The 25,392-nt window shown below is 47.5% G+C and overlaps 1 protein-coding gene across 2 annotated transcripts in view; it reads left to right on the top strand.

The window, feature by feature from the left end:
• RAD50 (RAD50 double strand break repair protein) overlaps nucleotides 1-25,392 on the top strand; it is a 484,618-nt gene that overhangs the window by 226,067 nt on the left and 233,159 nt on the right. For both annotated transcript variants that reach the window (XM_069244739.1, XM_069244738.1), the window contains exons 14-15: nucleotides 4,380-4,617; nucleotides 15,146-15,335. In XM_069244739.1, the coding sequence (XP_069100840.1) occupies nucleotides 4,380-4,617; nucleotides 15,146-15,335 (428 nt within the window). The remainder of the gene's footprint in view (nucleotides 1-4,379; nucleotides 4,618-15,145; nucleotides 15,336-25,392) is intronic.

Genomic DNA, 25,392 nt, shown 5'->3' with positions numbered 1-25,392 from the left:
TGATCTAAACCGCCCTACCTTTACATCTATCCTGAAAAAGTAGTGCTGTGCACTATCGCCTCCTTTATGCCAAAAGTGGTTACGCCCTTCCATGTAGGCGAATTCATCAACTTGCATACTTCTTATGCACCCCCCACATCCTTCTATGGAAGAGGAGAAACTCCTTCGTCTGGACCCAAAAACAGCATTGACGTTGTACCTTGATCGTACCAGAGTTCCAGGTGGATGATCAACTCTTTGTTGGTTATGTGGATAAGAAGAAAGAATGGCAGTGCAAAAGAGAACCATCTCCATATGAGTCGTTCTCTGCATTAAAATGTGTTACGCACTGGCTAAGAAGCAACCCCCTGAAGGTTTGCGTACTCATTTTACCAGAGCTAAAACTGCGACCACTGGTTAAGTATTCAGAGTTGACATCTGTCAGGCAGCAATGTGGGCATCTTTGCACACATTTACCAAACAATACTGCTTGGACAGTCACGGGCTCTTTGCCTGTTCTGTCCTGCAGGACTTTCTAGTATGATCTTAGTTCGCAAACCCACCTGCGGTGATGGTTTTGCATGGGTATCTATTCTAAGGTAAGGAATCTGAAACTAGATGTCTCTCTCAGATGTACAAGTTACTTACCTTTGGTAACACCTTATCTGGAAGAGGCAAAATCTAGTTGCAGATTCCATACCGACTGTAGGCAAGTGCCTTCTTTCTTGGCATGGCTACCCCCATTTTCTGCCTGTTGTCAGTGTGTTTGACTATTTTCACTGGGATCCTTCTAACCAGGACCCCAGTGATTATGCTCTCTCCTCTTAATTTGGTTGCTACTAACCTTTTCTCCCCACAATGTGCATACTGGTGCCGCCATGTGAATACCTAGTATATGGTACCTAGGTGCCCAGGGCATTGGGGTGTCAGGGATCCCTATGGGCTGCAGAAGTTATTCTGCCACCTATAGGGAGCCCATGCAAAGGGTGCTACAGGTCTGCCATTGCAGCCTGCGTGAACTGGGTTCACGCACCCGGTTTCACCACAGGTCACTGCACTAGGTCACTGTAAGTCACCCCTATGGTAGGTCCTCTCAGCCCAGAGGGCAGGGTGCAGGTACCTGTGAGTGAGGGCACCCCTGCACTAGCGGAGGTGCCCCCACGAACTCCAGCCTCATTTTACTGGATTTTGTGAGGCGGGGATGCCGTTTTATGCGTGTACTGGACATAGGTCACTACCTATATCCAGCTACATAATGGTAACTCCGAACCTGGATATGTTTGGTATCAAACATCTCGACATCATACCCCAATACTGTTGCAAGTATTGAAAGTATGATCCCATGCACTCTGGGGGCTCCTTAGCGGACCCCCAGCATTGCTACCACAATCTTACAGGGTTTTCCCGGGCAGCTCAGCAGCTACCACACCTCAGATGGGTTTCTGCCCTCTTGGTGCTTGATCTGATCAAGCACAGGAAGGCAGAACAAAGGATTTCCTTTGGGAGAGGAGATAACACCCTCTTCCTTTGGAAATAGGTGTGACTGGCTTGGGAGGGGTAGCCTCCCCAAACCACTAGTTTTGCTTTCTGTGCCCTCCGTGCATAAACCAGTCCACACAGGTTCAGGGTCCCCCAGTCCCTTCTCTGGCGTGAAACTGGACAATAGAAAGGGGAGTGACCACCCTAGGGATGGTGCCCAGAGCTCTTCCAGAAGGTCCTTGGTTTCTGCCATCTTGATTCCAAGGTTGGCAGGGAACTCTGGGAGCATCTGAGTGGCCAGGCCAGGCCAGGCAAGTGACGTCAGAGGCACCCTCTGATAGGTAGTTACCTGATTAAGTGACCCCCTCTTTGGTCTATATAGGGTCTTCATTTGGGGTGGGTCCTCAGATTTGGCTTGCAAAACTCCAGCAGCACTCCTCTGCAGCCTTTGCTTCAACTTCTGGCCCCAGGAACCGCAACTGGACCCTCCAGGAATCTACAAGCTGAAGATCCACGTACAAGACTCTTCTGCAACATATTATCCAGAACTCCTGCCAGCTTTGCAACATTTCCCCGGCTGTGCATCCTAAGAACATGGCAACACTTCAGCCTGCACGAGAAGATGGAATCTCCCTTGGGGTGAAGGCATCACTCCCCTGTAACTATGGGTACCTGACTGCATCGACGACCAGCTGCGTAGATCTCTCCTCATCCTAAGTGGCGTGGGTCGTGCCTCACGGATGGTGGTCCACAGAGTCGCCCTTGGTCCTCTCTACCAGCTGTCACACTTTGGTGGTCGTAAGTACTTTCCACTCCACCCAAGACAGTACCTCCGTGCACTGCGTCCTTTGCAGCTGCCAAGGCTTCTTGCGTCACCTTCAAGGGGAAATTCAGGCGACGTGTAGCTCCAGCCCCCACCACTCCCTCCTGCAACTCCTGGACATCTGCGTGGTCCTCTGGTGACGTGGGAGCAAATTCTGTGGTGCTGCGTGGGCTGCTTCAACAACTTTTGTGTCCCAGTCCTGTGGGACACCTGTTGGTGCTGCCTCTGCTCCTGTGGGTCTTCTGCAACACAGAGGGTCCCCTGTGACTCCCCCTCCTGGGTAGATTACTCCTGGACCTTGCTGGTCCCCGGAAGCACCTCTTTTCCTCCAGCCGCGAGTTTGCCTTTGCCGTGGCTTGTTGGTGGGAAATCCTTCACCGACACCCATCTGGAATTCAGCTTCCAGCGTGGGACACTTTTTGCATGCATTAGGGATTCTTCTCCGGCTTCTGGGCTGCAGTGCTGACCTGTCTTCTTCTTCGTCGACCAACTCGAAAAGGTACCTCTGGGTGGGTAGTATCTCCTGCTCCCCCTGGACTTAACAGACACTTCTGGACTTGTTCCCCTCTCTCCACAGGTCTCCATCTTCGGTTCTTCACTGCTGGTTCCTTGCAGGCTATTCTGAGGGTCTTCATTTTTCTTCTTTTCATCCTTTGGGATGGTTTTGAGGAAATCCAGTGTTTTACTCCTACACTCCTGGTCGCTGGGGTGTACTACATTACTTACCTGTGTGGTTCCCTAGTACTGCCAGCTCCCTCCTACATGATTTACTTACCTAGGTGGGAGCCCTGCGTTCACATTCCACTTTCTTAGTATATGGTTTAGGCTTCCCCTAGGGCTACTGTTGCATGTTGCAATTCTACACTGTTCTCTAAGCTTTTTATGCCTCTTACTGTTTATTAGTGGATATATAGTATTTACTTACCTCCTATTGGAGGGTTGCTTCTCTGGTATTTTCTGATACTGTGTTCCAATAATAAAGTGCCTTTATTTTTGTACAACCAAGAGTTTTCTTTCTTGTTTGTAAGTACTGTGTGACTGTGGTGGTATTGCATGAGCTTTGCATGTCTCCTAGATAGCCTTGGCTGCTCATCCATAGCTACCGCTAGAGAGCCTGGCTTCTAGACACTACCTACACTTCACTGAGTGGGGATACCTGAATCTGGTATAAAGTGGAAGTACCATAGGTACCCACCACACCAGGCCAGCTTCCTACACCGACCCACCCATCCTCCCCACTCTGCAAACTGATCTCTAGGGACAGGGACTCCCTTTCAGAGCCCTAGTTTTGACGCACTAGGGGTCAGTATTCTTCATGGCTCTGTGCTTCTGGTGTTAAAAGTCGTGAAAAGAAACCGATGTGAGCCTGCCAGGGTGGCATCTTTATAGGACCCTCAACGTCAAATCTGGCAGGGACGACGATGAATGCGGAGCTGATCAACTGTACCTAACGGTGCGAAGGAGTGCTGCTTGAGAAAATTCTCTGCATCCAGACTGACTCCTAGGGAAATTCTAAGGTAAGGAATCTGCAACTTGATATTGTCTCTACCAGATAAGGTGTTACCAAAGGTAAATAACTTGTCCTTTTTCCCTCAAGTTCACTAACTTCATGAAAAAGTAAAAGGTTCAAAATCATTAAAAAAAAACAAAAGGTTGAATAGAGAAAAACTCGCAAAACCTGTAAATCCCTTACAAAAATGTCCTTCAAAACTCATTTTTCAGAAAATGTTCACCCTCTGGCAAAATGTAGCAAAGGTGATATGAGGTAGTCATTTCATGGATTTCTGAAGTTTGTTTCCTTTCAAAACTGGGCTAGCAATATCATAATTTCACATACTTTTATGCAAAACTGAATCCATTTTAAGTGTTGCTTTCTGGGCAGGCAGTCAGTGTTTCTGATCTGCTGCTATCCGAGATTAGCCAAGTCACCCTGTATCCACCAAAAGAGGGAGACACTGACATTCTTCATCACCCACTTACTGCAATTCTAAATCAACATTAAGTATATTTCCTGCTTCTATGGGTATAACTAGTAGCTTGCATTTGTTTTTTGCAAACCCTTACTAATTTCACTTTACATTTCTTTCCTGCTGAGCAGCGATGCTTGCTGGAGCCACCGCTGTTTACACGCAGTTCATCACCCAGTTAACAGAAGAGAACCAGCCATGTTGTCCTGTGTGTCAGCGGGTGTTCCCATCAGAGGCTGAGCTGCAGGATGTAATCAGTGATATGCAGTCAAAACTGCGTCTTGTTCCAGACAAGCTCAAGTCCACAGAGGGTGAACTGAAGAGGAAGGAGAGGAAACGAGACGATATGATGGGGATGAGACCTGTGATGTAAGCCTACTTTAGAGAATGTGTCACAAGGATTTGATTGCTACAGAAGTGGTACTGGTTCTTGCTAGCCCACTCAAACCAACAGTACAATAAAGCAAAGTATTTTTTTAGCAAAAAATACTTTGCAATAGAAACATTGGTGTGTGGAAAAAGTCAGTCAGTCACTGAATTTTAACTCTTTCTATTGCAGTGTGATAGTAGTAAGTTGGCTTAGAGGCTTAATTTATCTTAGTCTTAAAGTACACCACATTCCAAGCCCTTTCGGAGTACTTACCTGCCACTAAGACACTTAGAAATAGTAATCTGGTAGAAACAAAAATGAAAAAAAGTAAGACAAGGAATGGCGATGAAGTTAAATTACTCAGCTGGGAACTATACTATAAAGTATTGCTTTCAGGATTTTATTGACGTATTTTCATTTTAGAGACATCGAGAGATGGTGTTCCAGCAAATGGTCATCAGCAGAGCTAGGGGCTCTGCCTCTCTATCTTCCTCTGGGCATTTCGTAGCCAGTCAGTGATGATGCTGTACTTAGATTCTGGAAGGTTTGCGATTCCTTACTAACCTCTTAGATGGGACACTTCTCCGAGGTCCTTGCATACAAGGCATAGGATGCTGGACTTAATTCTTTGTTTCGCCAGGAGTCAGTAAATACCTCAGACAAGAGGTGACTTATTTTAGCAGTATTGCAGGCTATTGATCCTACAATCTGCTTAAATTGTCTGTACTTGTCTTTGGTTTTGTAGACAGCCAAGGATACTTTGTCAGAGTGGTCTACTCTGGTTAAGATTATTGTTCCAGCCGTACCACCTGTGGTTCATTTGCTTGGAAGTCAGTAGGGACATTTTCTGGGTGGTGTTAAAAGTTAAGTGTTTTTGTGATTGGGAAAGATATGTATTGTGAAGCATAGATCTTACTGAGACATAACACCTCAGTTTATGATTTTGTGATGTATTTCTCAAAGCAAATGGTTCATTGATTTGGCTTCGTCTGAGACAACTAGATATAAATGCTTGCTAGACATTATGTTAAAGTTGTTGTGGTGTCTCCTTTTTGTTTGGGTTCCATATAGCGGGAGTATCCTGTACACTTAGTACAAAACACTTTGTTCTCTATTATAGGACTTTAATTTTCTCGTATGCAGTATAGTACTACATGACCTACAGGAGCCCATGACACTGCTAAAATAATGTTTTGAAAGACAGCTATATTTTAAATGTCTTTGTTCAAACTGTGGAAAAAAACAGAAGTAAAGAAGGTGGTGGGTACTTCAATTGTATTGTGAGTAAGTCTGACAAGACCTAAACAATTGTAAGCGTTCTAGAGCCTTGAAAAGTAAAACTATAAAGGACGAGGAAGAAAGGAGACTGAAAAAGCTTTTCATCAGTTTTTCCTCCTGGGACACTGTTTTGAAACGGATTCCTCTGAAATCTCTTAAAACAGACAGGTCTTCAAATACACCCACCACGTCGGAAAAAAAACCTGAATAATATTTCCCATATCAGTTCTGTGAAGACTATTTTAGACCCCTCTAAGTTTGTCTGAGAAGTAGTTCATTCCCTTGCTCTGTCATATTCCTTTTCATGTTCGATGACCATTCTGGGTCTAACACATCATCAGCACGTACACCACCTGCTGCAATTAAGCTGTCTTTAACCATTCCTTGGATGAAAAACAGACTTTGGATGGCAATATCTGTTTTGACATAGGTACAGGATTTTAGGTAATTCCCTTTGAACCAAGCTCGGATATCCTTCCCCTTGCTACATTGCTTTCTAAAATATCTTTAAGATGCTTAGCTATTCAGAGGCATACGATCTTCCTCCATGTTCCAGAAATAATTTTTATTTCTTCTCACCTCTAGGAGATTCTCACAATTTCATCCATCCTTCAGTGAGGCTGCTCTTTTGCCTGTTTAACAGCTTGTGCGTTGAATTCCCTGCCACAGTTTTAACAAATCTCTGTTAAACATTCTGTGCAAATTCTCTACAAAAACCTCAAAATAATTAATAATAAAATGCTAGATAATTCCTAATTCCTTTAGTTCCTGTTGTTATTAAAGTGATCAACTTTACTGTTCCACTAGGTTCTTCTTCTCATACGTAAACAGATACGTTTATAACTTCTTTCTAAATGCAGTAAATTTGACGCTGATATTAAAATCTGCAGGGATTTTCCACATTTTCTGTCCTGGTACTAAGCAAGATCTTCCTTTCTGGATTGCCTCTAAAATCTTAAACTCTACAACAAGGTTTTAAAGGGTGAATCGAGCTCCCAAGCATCTGGCAGATTTGAAGGTTACCAATTTAGAGGCATAGATCAAGTGTAATCAGCGAACAATGATGGAAACGTGGTTTTCTGAGAACCAGAGCTTCCATTCTAGCTGTCAATTTATGAAATTGGACATCTCTCTTTTAGCCTTTTTAGTAATCCCAAATAGGGTAACTTAATGAGTCTAACTTTTCATCTTTTCACATGTAATGGCTGTTTCCATTCTGCTTTATCATTTACCTATAACAGGGCTAAAGCATATAAAGCAGCATCAGAGAAGAGCTGCATCCTCTGACTACATTATTCACGTATAGTTGTACAGTAAGAACTGACTACAACTTTTTATCCAGATTTCAGTTTTTGGCCATGTGGGAGGTCTAGAACCTTCAGTACCTTGAGCCCTATACAAGACTTGGTTTTTCAATAATACTCTTTCACCTGGAGATCATTAATTTAGGTTTGTTAGCATTTAGTGCTGTCCAATTAGCATCCTAACTGGCTTCTATTTTATGGATCAAATCTATTTATTGTAGTTTAGGATACAAAAAAACACATTACACAGCTGTGCGAGTACAACCTCTCGGTCCGGCAGCGTATGACATCTTTCAGCAATGAGCCCTAGGAAGTATCTGCATGGAACAAGGCTATACAGCCACAGCTAGGTACGTACCCGTCCCTCCTGCCTGAGACACCACAAAGAAAAAAAACAGAAGGAAAAATCACATGCAACATTAACCAGTAAGGCAACATAACCCCTCACAGCAATGCTCGGCCATAGACCATCCTGCGCCCACGTGGGCCCCCCTCCTGGCCATTAAAATCACTTGTCTCACTCCCCTCCCCCCCCCGCCCAAACTACCGGCGCCTCCGATCCGCCATTTCAAAGCAACCTCACTACCTTCAAGTACACATGACATGTGAGTTCATTAAATTCAGCTGATAGAATCTGAATAAAGGGTCTCCACAGCTCAGCTGTTTTATCTGTCCTCTGGTTAGCCACTAGAGTTAGTTTCTCCATTGTCAAAATATACCAGAGCTTGTAAAGCCAGGAGGTATAGCTCGGGACCCCATCTGTGCCCCACAACCCAAGAATCACCTGATGTGCCGCATTGAGGGTAAGGGCAATCTGACGACCCCTCAAGGAGCGGAAGGTAAAGGTGAGAGGGTTAGATAAACCTAGAATGGTGTATGTCGGGAACCTGGGGATCTCCGTGGAGAATGCTCTATCAATCTCATCCAGATTGCAATTCCAATATCTTGTCAGCTTTGGGCAGTGCCACAACAGATGAATTAGCGTGCCCGTGTTCCCACAACCCCTCCAGCAGAACCCGGACCTAGTGGAGTCCCACTCATAAATCCTCGCAGGGGTATAGTACCAAGAGGTAGCGATCTCATAGGCCGTTTCAACCCACGGGATATGATGAGCCATGTGATGCGCCCTGAAGTAGACTCCCTCCCACTCATCCTTTGTCAATTCTCTTCCTATCTCCCTCTCCCAGCGCTTCTGCCCCCTCGTCTTGGCAAAGGGGATGGCCCTGAGAAGATGCGCATATATTTCTGATACCAGCCGCATGTCATCTGTCTTCCCTATAAGCCACTTCTCGAATGGTGTAAACGTGCTAGCAACTAGGGGCTTAACTGTTGGCTGCAGTACCCAATGCCGGACCTGATAATAAGACAATCTATCTGCTTCCGTTAAGCCATAAGTCTCCCGGAGCTGGTCAAAGGGAATTATACCATCTTTATCAAATAGGAACCCCACCCTTCTGCATCCCTTCGCATGTAGCCGCTGGAAGCCCTCCGAACTCAAGCCGGGAGCAAACTCTGGGTTCGCGCATATCCGTGTCATGGGGGATGGGAAAGTCGTCCAGCCGCATCTGAGCGCCACTGCATCCCGCACCCCAAGGGTCGCCCCCGTGATAGGAGAAGAGTAGAGATCCGTTGCTCTGTCGACACCGTAACCAAAGCTCCCTCCAGTGATGGGACCCAGCCATCTCTTGATCCATAAAACACCAATGTTTTTCCGCCAGATGGCGGCTCCACTCCACCAGAAAACGTAGCTGTGCCGCCTGATAATATTTTAACAGACAGTGTACTTCCAACCCCCCTTCCAGCTCAGGCTGGTACAGAGTGTGACGAGATATCCGCGCAGGCCTCTGGTCCCAGATAAACTTCAAGATCGCCACCTGAAGTGTAGCAAGTGTGTTAGGTGATGGTGTAAGAGGAAGCGTCTGAAACAAATAGAGTATACGTGGCAAGATTGTCATTTTAATTGCAGCAATCCTACCGAACCATGATAATTTATGCTTCCTCCATGTCTCTAAGCCCCTAAGTATCTCCCTGGAGAGGGCCATATAATTCAGTCGGGCTGTTTTTGCCGCTGTCTTCTCTAGAACAATACCCAAATACAGGATGTGCGATGACACCCATAAAAAGGGAAATCTAGAGCGCAGCTCTGTCTCTTGGTCCGACTGAACCGACAGATTCAAAATCTGAGACTTCTGCACGTTCACTTTGAACCCAGAGACCGCCCAAATGCATCCATACCGTCCACAAGCGCTGGAAGCGAAACCATGGGTTCCGTCAATGCGAGAATCACACCATCCACGTACAGACTAATAAGGTGGTGATCGCCGCCGAACTTAAGGCCCGTAATATGAGGGGCAGCCCAAAGTCTTTGTGCCAGGGGTTCCATATAGAGAGCAAACAGAAGCGGGGGAGGGGGGCACCCCTGCCTCGTTCCTTTTCCTATGCGAAACGGCAACGAGACCGGTCCATTAACACGCACTACTGCATTAGGCCTGCTGTAAACACACCTGATCCAAGTAAGGAGTGTCGGCCCCATACCAAAAAACTCCAGCACTCGGAAGAGGTACGGCCAATGCAGTCTATCGAATGCCTTTTCTGCGTCAAAAGTAAGAAGGAGTGCCTCCCAGTGAGACCTGTGTGTCTTATCTATCAGATGTAAAATCCGCTTGGTATTGTCTCCACACTGTCGGTGGGATATGAAACCCGCCTGGTCTGGGTCAACAAGCCCTGGCATGTACGGGTTTAGGCACTGCGATAATACACACGTAAACAGCTTGGCATCAATGTTAAGGAGCAAAATGGGCCAGTAAGATCCACAGTCCTCCGGGTTCTTCCCAGGCTTGGGAATGATAATAGCGTCAAGCATACTAGGGACAAGAGTTTTAGTCTCTGTAAAAGAATTGAACAACCGAGTGAGAACCGGAGCAAGCTCCGGGTTGAGAGTCTTATAGAAAAGCGGAGTGAAGCCGTCCGGGCTAGGCGACTTCCCAACTTTTAAGCGCAAGATTGCCGATATCACCTCCTCCAGCCGAATAGGCTCATCAAGGAGAGCCGCATCTTGCTCCCAAAGTGGCGTGATTGCGCAGTCAGAAAGGTAGGAGGAGGGATCGCCGTTGATAGCTGGCTCCTCCATATAAAGTTCCCGGTAGAAATCAGCAAAGGCCTCAGCGATCTGCACATCCGTGCGTGCCTCCCCCCGATAGGAGGAACGCACCATCTTCACTGCAGTAGCGTGTCTCTGGGCCCTCAACTTCTGAGCCAAAAGCCTCCCACATCGATCACCCCCAATATAGTACTTGTGCTTAAGGCGCGCCAAAGCAAACTCCGCACTATCCCAGTCTAATCTCTTCAATTGCAAACGTGTCTTCTCTAATTCCCTCCAAACTCTGGGAGCTCCCGTATGTTTATGGGAACCCTCCAATGCCGCCACTCTCCGCTCCAGAGCCTCTCGCTTATCCCTCCGGTCCTTGTTTTCTCTAGCCGAGAGGGAAATCACCTCCCCGCGCAGGACTACTTTAAGCGCCTCCCACAAAGTTCCCACGCCAATCAATCCAGTGTCATTTTGTTCAAGATAGTGCCTGATTGATTGGCCCAAAGAATCCACCTCCTAGCATCATGTCCTGAAAGCGCCATCCAGGACCCCGCGCAGGACCAGTATCCACACGGGCCGTCACAGTTATAGGGGCATGATCCGCTAAAGCCCTCGGCTCAATCGATGTCTCCTGAACCTGTGCACTAATCTCCGAGGTGGCCAGGAATTAATCTATGCGTGCATAGGTTTTAGACGCTGCCGAGTAAAACGAATAATCTCGCATCTCCGGATGGGCCGCCCTCCACACATCCTCCAAACCACAATCAGCCAGCCATTGTAACCCTACAGAGGTTAGAGCCCCAGTCTGCCCATACCTATGCCCTGACCTATCTAGATCGTTATCCATAACAATGTTGAAATCCCCACCCACAAGCAAGGCCCTATCCGAGGTCGTAAACGTTGGGGAGAGCGCCTGTTTAGGGAAACTTTCTTGTTGAGTGTTGGGTGCGTATATGTTGGCAAGTGTGAAATGAAAAGAGTCTATTCAGAGCTAAATATCTACCCTTAACCTTGTGGATCTTGGCAATAACCTCCACATGGAAGGACCTTGAAAACAAGATCACCACACCACCCTGTTTCATGGAAGCAGAGGACCAGTACTGCTGGGGAAACCACCTAGAGCGCATGCGATAAGTATCCGCAGCCAGCAAATGCGTTTCCTGCAACAAACAGACTTGACTCCCAGAGCGCTCCAAGAAAGACAGGACCGCCAGCCTCTTCGAAGGGTTATTAAGGCCTCGGACATTAAGGCTATACACTTAAAACTCAGTGGATAAAGAGCCACAGCAGCAGAGCCCCACTATAAAGCCAGGTTAAGGCAGACAGGGGATCCCAGAATATGCTTCAGCAACGAGCAGGTGTCCTGTAGAGGGGGTACAAGATAACAAGACAAAAAGGCACAACAGGTACAGATCAACCAACAATCAAGTCCTCTGTGAAACATCCACATCGAGGAAGAGCTCCAAATCTAAGTCGGGACACACCGCCGGGCTCACTTCTGACTCTCAGAAGCCCCGCCTCCCAGGCTCCGGCCCAGTCCAGACCACTTCACCTCTGCCAGGCGGCCCACGGGCATCTCCCCCATCAGCAGCAAACATCAGGGCCTATGGGCCTGCACCAGCGGGGACACTGTTCAAAACTGCCTGTCTCTCCCGCGCCCGTTCTCTGGATGATGGCCATGACGGCCTCCGTTTCTTCTCCTTGCGCCGCCATCCTGGTAGGTGCCCAACAGAGCCCCCCCCCCAGGGGGTCCGGTCCGACTCCTCCAGCCCCAGCACTCAATAGGCCTCCTGGAGTGCCCTCACCTGTCTCAGCTGATCGCCCCATCGGAATACCAGTCGAAAGGGATCACCCCAGGTATAGGACGTGGAAACCGCCCGGAGGTGATCCGTGATAGGTTTAAACTCTCTGCGCCTCTGCAAGGTCAACACGTAGAGGTCCTGGTAAAGCTGCAATTTATGTCCCCAAAACTGGATCGGCGGCAAATTCCGCGCATTCTGGAGTACAGCTTCTTTAACCAGGAAATTGTGGACGCACGCTAAAATATCAGGGGGGTGCACCCTAGCACCCCCCATCCGACCCGCTCTATGGACCCGGTCCAGAAGGATCTCCGGTGGGGTCTCAGGAGAAAGGAGGGAACTAAACAAATCCGTAACAAACTCTCGGACATCATCTCCCTCAGCTCCCTGCGGGACCCCCCTGATGCGCATGTTATGGCGCCTAGATCAATTTTCTAAATCTTCACTCACAATTTGCAGTTGTTCCTGTTGCTCTCGCAAACGGAGGATCTCCTGCTGAAGTTGTTCGACTTCCTCCCCTCTGGAGATCTCATTCTTCCCTATGCTGGACACACTTTCCCCCAGAGAGGTAATATCAGAGCGCAGGTCTCGCACCTCCTGGGAGATGTCTCTTCAAAGCTGCTGGAGATCCACCCGCAACAAATCGAACAGAGATGTAAGGAAACTCTTGGTAACTGGGGCCTCCCCATCCGCCTCCATGTCGCCCATCTGGTCGGGCCCCCTCGTCGAAGCCGCGGCCTCAGACTGTCTGCTCTGCGACGGATGTGATCTATTTAGCATCTCTCGGACCGACTGGTCCCTCTTAGGCTTAGACGATGCCATCACCACTTTCTCCGAGCCCACACGGCCTCTGCCAACTTCCCCACAAGTATGCCTGATCCAGCGGCTCTCCGTCCCCGTACCACGGGCCGAGCTGTCCCTACGAGCTCCCAACGCCAATCACAGGACCACCGCACACCTCTGAGGCCGCCTAAGTACTGCAATCCGCTGCTGAAGGAGCACTCGCCACATCTCACCCCATCGGGTCCACCACCGATCACTCCCGGGCCCTCGGGTCTGCTCAGGGCCCCTGCTTCCTCGCAGCTCCTCGTTGCGCTTCCTAGCGCCGCACCACGGGCCGAACATTCCCGCCGTCCACCTTTATGCCGCCATCATAATGTACCTCTCCGGCCCCCCGCTCGTCACACCAGGGGGGGGGGGGGGGGGGCGGCAGAGGAGCTTCCCGCCGCGCTACCAGCCCCCCAGGACCCCGCTGTGCAGCGCCATAACTAGGCTCCAGACTCTCTGGGCCGAGGGCCTAGGCCGCACTCCGGCCACGTGCGCCTTCTCCCTGCCCCTCTGCCCAATATCGCTGTAGGCCCCCACGCACCACCTCCGTTGGGGGGCACAGTCCGTGGTCTCCACTGCCGATGGGCCGGGACCTAGCCGTCCGCCCTCTCACCTTCCTCGAGGCCAGAGGCCCGGCCCAGCCGCTTGCTGCAGCCGCACGCGGCTCCTCCGCCGCTGCCCAAACAGTCCCGGTCCGTGGCTCTGCCCCCTGGTCTCACGGGGTGCCCCGACCGGCCCCCAGGCACTGCCCTCGTCCTCCGCTGCTCAAGGCCACCCCACTGGAGAGACATGGGCATGGTTAGAAGCCCAAACAGAGATTACTGCAGGGGACAGAGCGCTTTGCGCTCACCCCTAAAAATTGTATCTTAGTTATTGGGTGGACGTTACTTGGACCTGTTAGCTAAAGGCGTCCATGAGTAAACATATGTTTTTAAGGTGAATGCAGTGAAGTGCGTAATAGGACTGCTTTGTCTGAAACTACAACAGCTCTTGCTGGACTTTCTGATGAATAAGAAATCTTCTTTGGGGTTCAAGATTAGGTCTCCTCAATTGACTTGGGATTTTGTGAAAAAAAATTCTGCACAGAATTCTTGAATAGTAATACTTATTTTCTCTGAAGCTGCGACCTTCAGGTTTGCTTTTACGTGACTTTGATCTAAAAGATGAACACCTCTAGAGGCTTGCAGAAAACTGCTGTAGTAGCATTCAAAGTGTTTGTCCCAAAGAATTCATTGATAGATTTCATTAATCCTTTAATGCCTCTATGTTGAATTCCTGCTCATTGTTTTTGTTGAGTGGAAAATTACAATTTTCAGACCAGGTAAGCAATGGAGACCAATGTTTGAGAAAGCCTCAGTTTATTTTAGGATTTTATCTTGATATGGAAAACTGTTAACAATAATGATCATTCACATTGTGTTGTTCCATAGTGAAATGTGTTTCCTCTACCAGGTTCCTCCTCACTGCTCCTATTAATGGACTGATATTCTCGAATCTTAGGTTTTTCAGTTTAGGATATTACCGTTTTTTTCACAAATATTCCTGCGGTTTCTACTAATGATTATATAGCTTTTTCAATTAAATATAACATGGTTTCACCAGTTACATACCAGTTGAGTACATATCTGGCACCAGTCTTAAGCTCCTAAAACGTTTGTTCTTATCTTTGTAGGATAAGAGAGGTTGTGCTGTTGTGAGCAACAGGCAGAACGGATTGCTTTGTCTCTGCCACTAGAGTCCAGATTTCTAAGCCCAATGAATTGTAGGAGGATGCTGAATAAGCTGGGCTCTCTAAAGAAAACGGTCACAATTATGTTATAGATCAACGTTGGGGTTTTTGACAGTTATCGGAAATGTGCAGTTTGATCAGTTTGTCCTATATGCTTTCTTATGCTTCTCTGGAATGTTTGAATATCTCTTTACCTTGATATCTCTCTTTTAGTCTGAGCAGCATTTTTTCTTTCCCAGGTAGTTCTCTAAGCATGTCACCCAGATCTAAAGAAGATATTTAAGTATTGCTCACACTATATGTCACAGATAATCTAGGCAAATGTAAATGTGCTGTCTTTTCAATTGCCAACCTTTATTTTTTTTTTTTATAAACCATTCTTGCATTAAGCCTGTGTGTGGCGTGCAAGGATACGTAGCATAGTTAACAATCAGCCGATTTCTACCAGTAGATTTCATTTGGTTTAGGGACATACTTTGTGTGTTTTTTTTTTTAATTCAGGGAAAATTTGGTTGAATTACGGGAAAAGGAAATACCAGAACTCAGAAACAAACTGCAAAATATAAACCGAGAGATCCAGCGCTTGAAGAATGAAGTGGAAGAGCAGGAAACACTTCTAGCCACTGTAATGTCGGAGGAAGAGAGTGCTAAGGCGTGTTTGCAGGATGTGGCACTGATGGAACGGTACTTGGTGAGTTCAATGGGAATGCAAGATGCTGCTTTGTTGTAAATCGTTCTGCAGAGCTTACAGTACAGCAAAAGCATGTAACATTTCCTTTTGTTTTTTTAACAAAAGGTAACATGTTTGCACAAATTACTTTGAAAAGGAAGAGTTTCTGTTGTTAAAGTATGCTGAGTATTTAGAAAACCATTACTCATCACTCAGACTAAAAACAAGGGTCCTCCTTCATGTGACTGATGATCCTTGACAGTCCTATAGATTCACAGCTTTCATTCTTAGAGTTCCAAGTTGCATGCATGTTCAGTTAAACATGTATTACCTTTTTTGGCATTTTTGACGTGATGTTTTGAGTGACATAAATGAGATTTGAGAAGCTGCAGTATAGCAGAATTCTTAGTGTGTTGATGGAGCAAACATCAACGCAGAAATAACAACACGTTTGACATGCGCCATTGGGTTTGAAGAGTTCCTCCAGAGTAAAATGATAATTCTGATTTTAATGAGAACACTGAATATGATGCAATATGTTCTTTCATCTGCTTTGACGGCACAGAATTTTTTACTACGGTCTGTTGATATTGTACATTGTAATCAGGATTTGTAAGCTTTCTAATTAGCACATTTATTCGGCTATCTTATGAACAAGATTTAAACAAATTGGAACAGGCACTTAAAATGAAAGAGAAGCAGGAATCTTTTGAGTGACTGAAGACGAATTTCTCTCTCGAATAAAAACCTGAAAATAAGATTTGGGCTTAACAAATTGTGGCTCCCTAAATCGTCAAGATGACCAGGGTTGTTCTGCTTTTATCACAGCAACATGTGCGTTGTATTGACAGATGTGTGGGTAACCTTTATTTTGCCTGATAGTAGGTATGGAAAAATAATTGTTCAGTTGTATCTTGTCCACAGTCAAAAGCAGGGTACAACCAGTGTTTCTTAATAGTGTTAAAGCTTAAAAAACAGCTGCAGTTTTTATTATTGTATATTGGCAGAACAGTATGCTTAAGTGCACTAGGCAGCTTGGCACAATGGTTAGAGCGGCAGACCCTGATGCAGAGATCTGGCCCGGGACCAGGGTTCAATTCTCGCCTCGGCGGCGTAATTCCCTTGGACCAGATAATTCTCACCTCGGTGCGGGTCCACTCTGTAACTCTGGGCAATAGCTTGCTTAATCTCCACAACGGCCCTGACAGCGCTTGGATGCCTGGCTTCACCCTGGAGTTGCCCAGGAGTGGGCGCCTCACAGGGAAAAGCCAGGAGAGGTTCCACAGCGGTATGCGTACAGCGCCTTGAGACCCTCATGGGTGAGTAGTGCGCTATACAAGTGCGAAGTTTACGTATTAATGTATGTTCTGGACTTGCTTATTGAATCATTTTCACAAAGATTTAGAATCTGCTCTACTATTCTGCCATTTAGTTCAAGTGACTGCTCAATTGTTTCAAAGGAAAACGATATGTGGATGATATTCTACATTTTGCTGATTCCAAATCTATGTTAAGGAAGGCATATCTTATTCTAATACATTTTATGGCACTCTCAGTCTACTCGGATAAGCCAATTCTAGGGTCATCTATTTGAATGTTGAATAGTAATGTTATCTGGATGATACTTGGTGTGGAAGGAGACAGAAAGCTACTGTTAGACCTGGCAGCTCTGGGTGTGGATTCCCTGTACTTTTTTTTGCTTCTGACCCCCGGTTTTCGGATTCTGTGCTGTAATTAGTTTTTGCTGGTTTTGATACTCTGGGCACTTTACCACTGCTAACCAGTGCTAAAATCAAGTGCTCTCTGTGTAAAAGATATGGGTAATTTGTTCTCCCTGATTGGCAGTTTTTGATTTACTGGTAAGTCCCTAGTAAAGTGCTCTATGGGTGCCCATGGCCAGAAAATCAGATGATACTAGTGGGCCTGCAGCACTGATTGTGCCACCCCGTGAGTAGCCCTGTAAACATGTCTCAGGCTTGCCACTGCAGTGTCTGTGTGTGTACTTTTGCACTGCCAATTTGACTTGTAAAGTGTACCCACTTGTCAGCCCAAATCTTTCCTTTTACTACATGTAAGTCACCCCTAAGGTAGCCCCAAGGCAGCCCCATGGGCGGGGTGCAGTGTATTTAAAAGGTAGGAAATGTACAGTTGTGTTTTACATGTCCTGATAGTGGAATACTGCCAAATTCGTATTTCACTATTGCAAGGCATATTTCTCCTATATGTTAACATGGGATTACCTTTAAATATCTTTTAAGTGCAGTTTCCCATTGGCAGCAGATAGAGTTATGGAGTATGGGGTCTCTGAACTCACAATTTAAAAATACATCTTTTGGTGAGGTTGGTTTTCATATTGTTTGTTTGCAAATGCCGCTTTTAGAAAGTGGGCATTTTCTTGCTTTATCATTCTGTGTCTCTGCTTGGCTGCTGAATACATGTCTGGGTCAGACTGACAGTTGGGCTGTTTGTGAATTAACTCTACACAGTGACACAAAGGGAGCTGAGTGTGTCCTGCATATCCTGGTGAGTCTTCCTGAGCTAGAGAGGGAAGGAGGTGCTGACACCTGCATATGAAAGGGCTGTGCCTTCCCTCAGACCAGACAATCTCCCACCCCCTAGTGTGTGTATGGGGCAGGGCAAGGAACAGGCAGAGACTTGTGAACTACAAAGACTTTCCTTTGAAGTTTGCATGCTTTAAAGGCAGAAATGAGTATAAGTAGTGGACCCAAAAGCCCCGCACTTTCAGATTACTTCTGGATCAAGAGGAATCTCTGCCAAGAAGAAGAGCTTGATGCTTGAGGAGGACCTGCCACTCTGCTTGTTGCTTTGCTGTGATAGCCTGCTGCTGCCGCTGCCTAAAGAGGGAAAGGACTGGACTTTACTTTCTGAAATCTTGCTTGTAAAGTTTCTCCAATGTCTTGGGCTGAGCTTGCCCCCTGTTTTGAAGATCCTGTTCTGCTGAGAGTCCTGACTTGCTAAATGGCGCCAAATCCAGGCCCTTAGAAGCAGAAACTGATATCCTGTGAGGGAAAATCCTCCAACGCTGTGTGCGCGTCAGAAAAATGGATGCATCATCTGTCCCGCGGCTGAAAATTTGACGCAGTGCCTGCCTCGGTCTGGACAATTGACACAGCAACTGCTCTCAACACGGACTCTTCGGACAGCACGTCGGAATGTTTCACGCATCGACTCTGGGCATCAAAATCTTCCACATCACCGCACAGACCTGAGGCGTCTTGTCTGGGAGTTGACGCATACCTTTCCTGCGAGGAAAGAATTGACGCATCGCTTACCCTGTTGGGAAATAATCGACGTACAACCTCACTTGCGAGTAAGGAATCAATGCATTGCCTGCTTTTCCAACACCTGCCCGTGCTGCTTTACTTTTGATGTGTACCAGGTACTTTGTGCTAAAACAACACATCCATTGATTTCTATAGAGTAAGACTTTTTTTTTTTTTACTTTAAAAATTCATATTTTTGCTTGTGCATGTTGTTTTTATGAAATTTTGTTCCTGTTTGCTTTAGATAGATATTGGCTGTGTTCTGAACTGGTGTGGAGTTCTTTTGTGGTGTTTTTACTGTGTTACTGTGTGTGTTTGTACAAATAGTTTACACAGTTCCTCTGTGATAAGCCTGACTGCTTGTGCCAAGCTACTAAAGGAGTGAGCAGAGGTTATCTGAGCTCTGTATCTCTCTTACCCTGGCTTGAGTGAGGGTTCCTATTTGGACAGGGTGTAAACTGACTGCCAGCTAGAGACCCCATTTCTAACAGTTACAGTTGTGATTCAAAGACAACATTATGACACTGCTAGGGGAAACAAATTCACTCTTAGAATCATTTCAGCATCTCCCAGTTACCGTCATGGATAAAATGAGTATTTTAAGAGGACTGTGCAGCCTGAATTTGATTTCATTTAAAAAAAAAAGGAACTCTCTTCTGGATACCACAATTTTTCTTAAAAGGTTAGGACAGATCTATCTTTACCTCTTTTTTTTCCTGCTGTGCCTCGTTTCCAGCTGGTTCGGAATGGCTTGAACTCTAATGAGGACCAATAAAGACTCCTACCACTTAAAAATGTGAGAGGGATAGACTGGCTACTTAACTTTGTATAGTCATTGGGAGTGGCAGGAACAGATACCTCAAAGGTCCAAGCCGAAGCCTTGGAGATTTCAAACAAGGATTAGTGTAATGGCAATATCTGTACTTCTGATCCCTCCGAGGAGATCCTGTTAAGTAGAACCAATTGACAATTTGCAAATGAATTGACCTTGACCTTACTGCTTCTGAACTGTTGCCTAGACTCTAGTAATCTATGAATTTTGGGCATTCCTGAACAGCTCAGAGAAGATGTTCAGAAGGTTTGGTCTTTTCTGACCTCTGAAGGGCCAGGAAAAGGTATTAATACTTTCTGATAAAGCCATTACGTGGGGGACTGAGATTTTCCAGTTCACCCTGCACATAGAGGCCCTCATTACAACCCTGGCGGATGGTGGAAAAAGGGCGGTAAGACCACAAACAGGCCAGCGGTCATTACCGCCCCATTATGACATTGGCGGTTTGGCATATGCCAAACTGCCGATGTCCTGCACCACCTGCCACGGTGGTAACGACCTCCAGGCTGGAGACAACGTTATCAGGAACCCGCTTACTGCCATGGATTTTGTGGGGTTTTCTACTGCCACGAAATCCATGGCGGTATGTACCGTCAGTGCCAGGGAATTTGTTCCCTGGCACTGATTGGGGTCTCCCCTTTCCCCTCCACTGAGTCCTCCCCTAACACCCACAACCCTCCCTACCCCCTCAAAGGTAGTAGGACCCCCCACCCCCATTGAAACCCCCACACCCTCCTACACGCACGCTCACACCACTCACACACATGCACGCGCACATACATGCACACATACATACACGTTACATTTCCCTTACACACATTACAGCCCCTGCATACACACATTCAAACAACCCCTCTACACACGCACAGCCCCATGCATACACCCACCACACAACACCCCCTGCCCCCCTCCCCTAATGGACGATCACCTTACCTGTTCCGGTGATCCTCCGGGAGGAAACGGGATCCATGGGGGCTGGTCCGCCGCCAGCACCCCGTCACCAGAACACCGCCACGCCGAATACTGGGTCGTATTACGGTGGGCAGTGTTCTGATGATGTGGCGGTGACGGTGGAGCAGCCTCCACTTCACTGCCGACTGCCAGTATGGCTGCTGGTGGCTCTCTGTCCAAAAAAGGGCAGAGGGTTGCCAGCAGTCATAATATGGTTGCCGTAAGATCGCCAACACTGGTGGTCCTCGGCACAGCGGAACCTCGGCAGTCTTGAGAAAAGACCGCTGAGGTTGAAATGAGGGCCATAATTTTTAAGCAGAGGAAAATGAAACTTAACTGGGATAAACTACTAAGGTTTACCTGACCCTTGTTTCGTTGCGGTCTACTTGAATGCACTCCTGATCCCACATTGGAATTCTATTGGCTCTGTGAATTTTCTTGCAGCTTTTTAGTCTATAAACATTAAAACTTCACAACTCCAATCTGATTGTCATCATACTTATATTATTTTGCTTTTTAAGATTCTCTTGATTTTTAAAAAATAGTGTGTCACTTCACTTTAATGTTGTTTGGTACCACTTAAGCTGAGCAAACTATTCTCTAGGGAAAAAATGTCAATGGCTATGAGGAGTTGAGAAAAGGATTCTTAGTGCATTTTGACCTACCAAGCTAGCTTCTTTTTAATTTGGTGGAGTACATCACTCCCAAATCAGTATTTCAACTTCTCACAGGCAACCTTGATTTAAGCACGCTGTGGTTGCACTCGTCTTTGGTGAAGGAAAGGGTCCTGCTCTTCCACCACTCTCTAACCTTAACAGACAAGTAAAGCAATAGGAAAATTGTAGAAAGAAGTCAAATCTGATTGTTTCACAAGGAGCAATTGAAGAGATTCTTTGCGGGCTTTCTGAAGTAAAGGAAAACAAAGGAGCGTTGGCTCATTCATAGATTTAAAAAAATATAGTAGATTTTCAATACATAATAAATGCGAGAGCAAAACATATCAATTCAAATTCTTTAAGGTCCACAACCTGTTGAATCAAATAACAAATTTACATTTGGGTAATGGTTACCCACTTGCCTGTTTAAGACCATTCCGTGGTGTTAGGCGGTAAAGCAGTGAGGGTGTCAGGGCATAGGTTGTTAGGTGTTTCGATCAATGGAGGATACTAATGGTCTGTCTATTTTAACTGTGTGGGTGTTCAAACTGTGGAACATTAATATTGGAGTAGGTAGGCATGATGGATGCTGGGGAAGCAAAGAGACAGAGGCCCTGGTGGGTGTATCATTTGCAGATGGTCCATGTGAGGGAGACAGGCAGTTGATAGGGGTGAGCTATGTTACACATGGATGACCTTGGGTTATTGTTGAGTCCATGGTGGTATGAGCTAGTGTTGCCATTGCAGGAGTGAGAGGCTGGGCTGGGACACTCAGGGGTAGGGTTGCTTGGGGAGGGGGGGTTGGTCACTCAATCCAGAGAGCAGTGTCTCCCAGTCTTAGGCCCTGGGGTGGCAGTGCAGTTGTCTGGTCTCCTTGGCTCATTTATAGATTCTTATGTTTTAATCAATCAGTCCTGGTCATTGAGCTGGTTGTCCTACTGTGATTCTTCATTAGCCTATGGTCAACGTTCCATAGAAATACATAAAAATTTGCTGTAATAAACTTTCTCACCTCTTTAGAAAAGCCCAAACAGTGAGGTACAGGCACTATGAACTCCACTGCTCCTGAGATTACCCTACCTCGGGTAATTTACTGTGTGACTTGACACTATTTTTGTTCTCATTTCACCCATTCTGATGCATGTTCTACCATTTCAGTGCACTTCATACAGATGTTCAGGCTGGTAGGGTGACTGTTCCAGATTGATGTCCTAGTGTATTTGTGAGCTCATCCACAAAATGTCAGCATCAAAGAAAGAATTATTCATACTTTGTGCTTCCAGTGGTAAATAATCATTGTGAATGCTGACTATGTTTACTGTCTCCATCTGTGACATAAAAGCAAGGCTTGTAAACCGGATTGGCGGGAAAGTCACCTGCTCAGGTGGCTGCAGAATAAGAAAGCTACAGAACAACTAGCTTCAAGAAAGGAAACATCCACTGAGAGCTTAGTTTTTGTCAGATGGATGAAGCTGCATTTCTTCAATACAACAGGTGGTTACATGGAACATAGTTATGCTCTGAGGTGAAACACCAGACCTTTACATGACCCAACATCAGACACAGAGAAGTGGCTTCATATAAACCTAATTTTTCTAAAAGCAATTGGAAGGGAGCTTCAGTTGTTTTTCCCTTGTTTAAGCAATGCTTCACTTATTGAAAAGCCGGACAAGAAGAGATCTAGACCCTCATTACAACCCTGGCGGTCGGTGTTAAAGCAGTGGTAATACCACAAACAGGCTGGTGGAAAATAAAATGGGATTACGACCGTGGCGGAAACCGCCAACATAGACAGCCACTTTAACACTCCGACCGCCACGGCGGTAGAAACAAACAGCGCGGCGGACACCGCCAACAGACAGGCGGAAGACAAAGTATCGCCCACTGTATTACAAGAGGCCAGTCCGCCACCTTTTCCGGGGCGGAACCAACGCTATCAAAAACATGGCGGAAACAGTACACAGACGGGAAAACACTCACCTCTCGACACCCGATGAGGAACCAGGACAACATGAAGCCCGAACTTCAGGTGTTATCCATGCTAGTTTACCTTCTCTTTTACCAGGAGTACAAACGGCGGCGGCGACCACAGTGAGTACTGCACCTACAACACAGGGGAAGGGGGGGGAGGAAAGAGAGTGACACACACATGCAACATGCAACAGCCCCACCCTCACCCACAACAACATACACACAAATACATGCCGCAACATTACATATACCCCCACCACCCCCTTGAAGAACGCAAGGACAAAAGGAAATTATTGTAACAATTGTAATCATTAAACATCCATTAGTCCAAAGTCAAAATTCAGTATATACAATTATGTACACCAACTACACAAGTCCGGAAAGTGTACTAATCATTGTCCGTGGACCACTGGGCCCAAAATGCATGGGCGAGGCCCACACATGATATTTGACTGGAACCGGAGAGAACCCTGCTGGGGCATCAGATTGAAAATATACAGGCACCCTAGGGGGAGGCAGAGGGGGGGCACCTCAGCCTGATGAACGCACGATGCCACTGCTGCACGAGGGGGCTCCATGCCCATTGCTGTATCCTGGGGAGTGCAAAGCCACAGTCTCTCGTCTCTCCAGTGGGTGGTTTGCCCACTGCTTTATCCTGGGGAGTGCAAAGCCACAGTCTCTCAAGTCTCTCCAGTGGGTGGTTTGCCCACTGCTTTATCCTGGGGAGTGCAAAGCCACAGTCTCTCAAGTCTCTCCAGTGGGTGGTTTGCCCACTGCTTTATCCTGGGGAGTGCAAAGCCACAGTCTCTCAAGTGGATAACAGTCTCCACTGCTTCTGGAGGGGGCCAGAGTGCTTCATCCTGCCAAGGACTGAGGTAGTGGATGTGATACTCCACTGGTTCTGGAGGGGGCCTGGTGCCCAGAGTGCTTCATCCTGCCAAGGACTGAGGTAGTGGATGTATCTCTCTACTGGGTCTGGAGGGGGCTTTGTCCCCAGTGCTTCGTCCTGCCAAGGACTGAGGTAGTGGATGTGATACCCCACTGGTTCTGGATGGGGCCTGGTGCCCAGAGTGCTTCATCCTGCCAAGGACTGAGGTAGTGGATGTATCTCTCCATTGGTTCTGGAGGGGGCATGGTGCCCAGAGTGCTCCACATGTAGTGTGGCTGGTACAATTCCCTCACCTGGCTGTGCGTGCCACGAGAGTTGCGAGGTTCAGGTAGCATGATACGCCATGGAGGCAGTGACATACCCCACACTGCTGTGGCTGCTGCTTCCACCTGCAGGTGCAAACAGTGATGGAAGTCATGCCTCATGGAAGCTGCCCAGGGTCCAGGAACTCTCCTCCAGCCTCAGATGACTGACCACTGGGTATGGTAGCCATGTCAGCTGTGGTGCCTGTGTCCGAGGATGCCCTTGGGCCGGTGGCGGTGCTTGCAGCGGTGTCTGTGGTGCTTGCGGCGGCACGGGTGGCGATGCATGGGTCAGCACCTGCTGAGGGACACAGCAGGACGTCTCCTGCAGCCTCGGACGGCTTCCCACTGGGGAAGAGGCTGGGGACTGTCGCTGAGGCTGTAGACGTACCGGGGGCGGTGCTTGCAACAGTGTCAGGCGCAGCAGTGCCTGTGGAAATGTCTGTGGCGGCGGTGTCTGTGGCGGCGGTACGTGGTTCAGCAGCTGCTGAGGTACACAGCAGGACGTCTCCTGCAGCCTCGGGCGGCTGCCCACTGTGGAAGAGGCTGGGGACTGTCATTGAGGCTGTATACGTGCCAGGGGCAGTGTAGATGGCGGTGCAGGTGGCGGTTGTGGTGGCGGTGCAGGTGGCGGTGTTCACCGCCGTACAGGTTGGTGTGGTCGTTGACAGAAAGTGTGACACTGGTCCCTCAGTCGGTGCCACCATGCCCTCTCCTGACCTGCTCTTCAGCTTTTGGCCCTTCCCCACCTTTGATGGTGCAGCAGTTGTCTTGCCTTTGGTTTTTGCTGAGCCCTTGGTGGCTGGTAGTTTCGGCTTCCCCACCTCCCCCACCCAGACACCTTGTAATGCGCACAGAGTCAGCTGAATGAGAGTGTACTCACTCCCTTGTGGCTGCTGTGATGCCCTAAAGCGTCCGTCCAACTCCAGATAGGCCATCGCCAGGATCTGGAACATCAGGGGGGGTCATGGTGCGACGGGTACCCCTCCCACGTTGGGAGGCCATCCCCAGCTGGGCCTCCGCCGTCTTCTTGCTCCAGCGGCGCAGGCCCTCCCATCTTTTACAGCAGTGGGTGCTCCGTCTGTGGTAGACCCCCAGGGTCTGGACGTCCTTGGCGATGGCACGCCAAATACCCTTCTTCTGGTGGGCCCTGACCTATAGGAATGGTACAGGGGGAAAGGAAATTACTTACC

Source organism: Pleurodeles waltl, chromosome 7 (genome assembly GCF_031143425.1).
Source record: "Pleurodeles waltl isolate 20211129_DDA chromosome 7, aPleWal1.hap1.20221129, whole genome shotgun sequence".
Classification (NCBI taxonomy): Eukaryota; Metazoa; Chordata; class Amphibia; order Caudata; family Salamandridae; genus Pleurodeles; species Pleurodeles waltl.
This window is presented reverse-complemented; position numbering and strand designations above follow the sequence as displayed.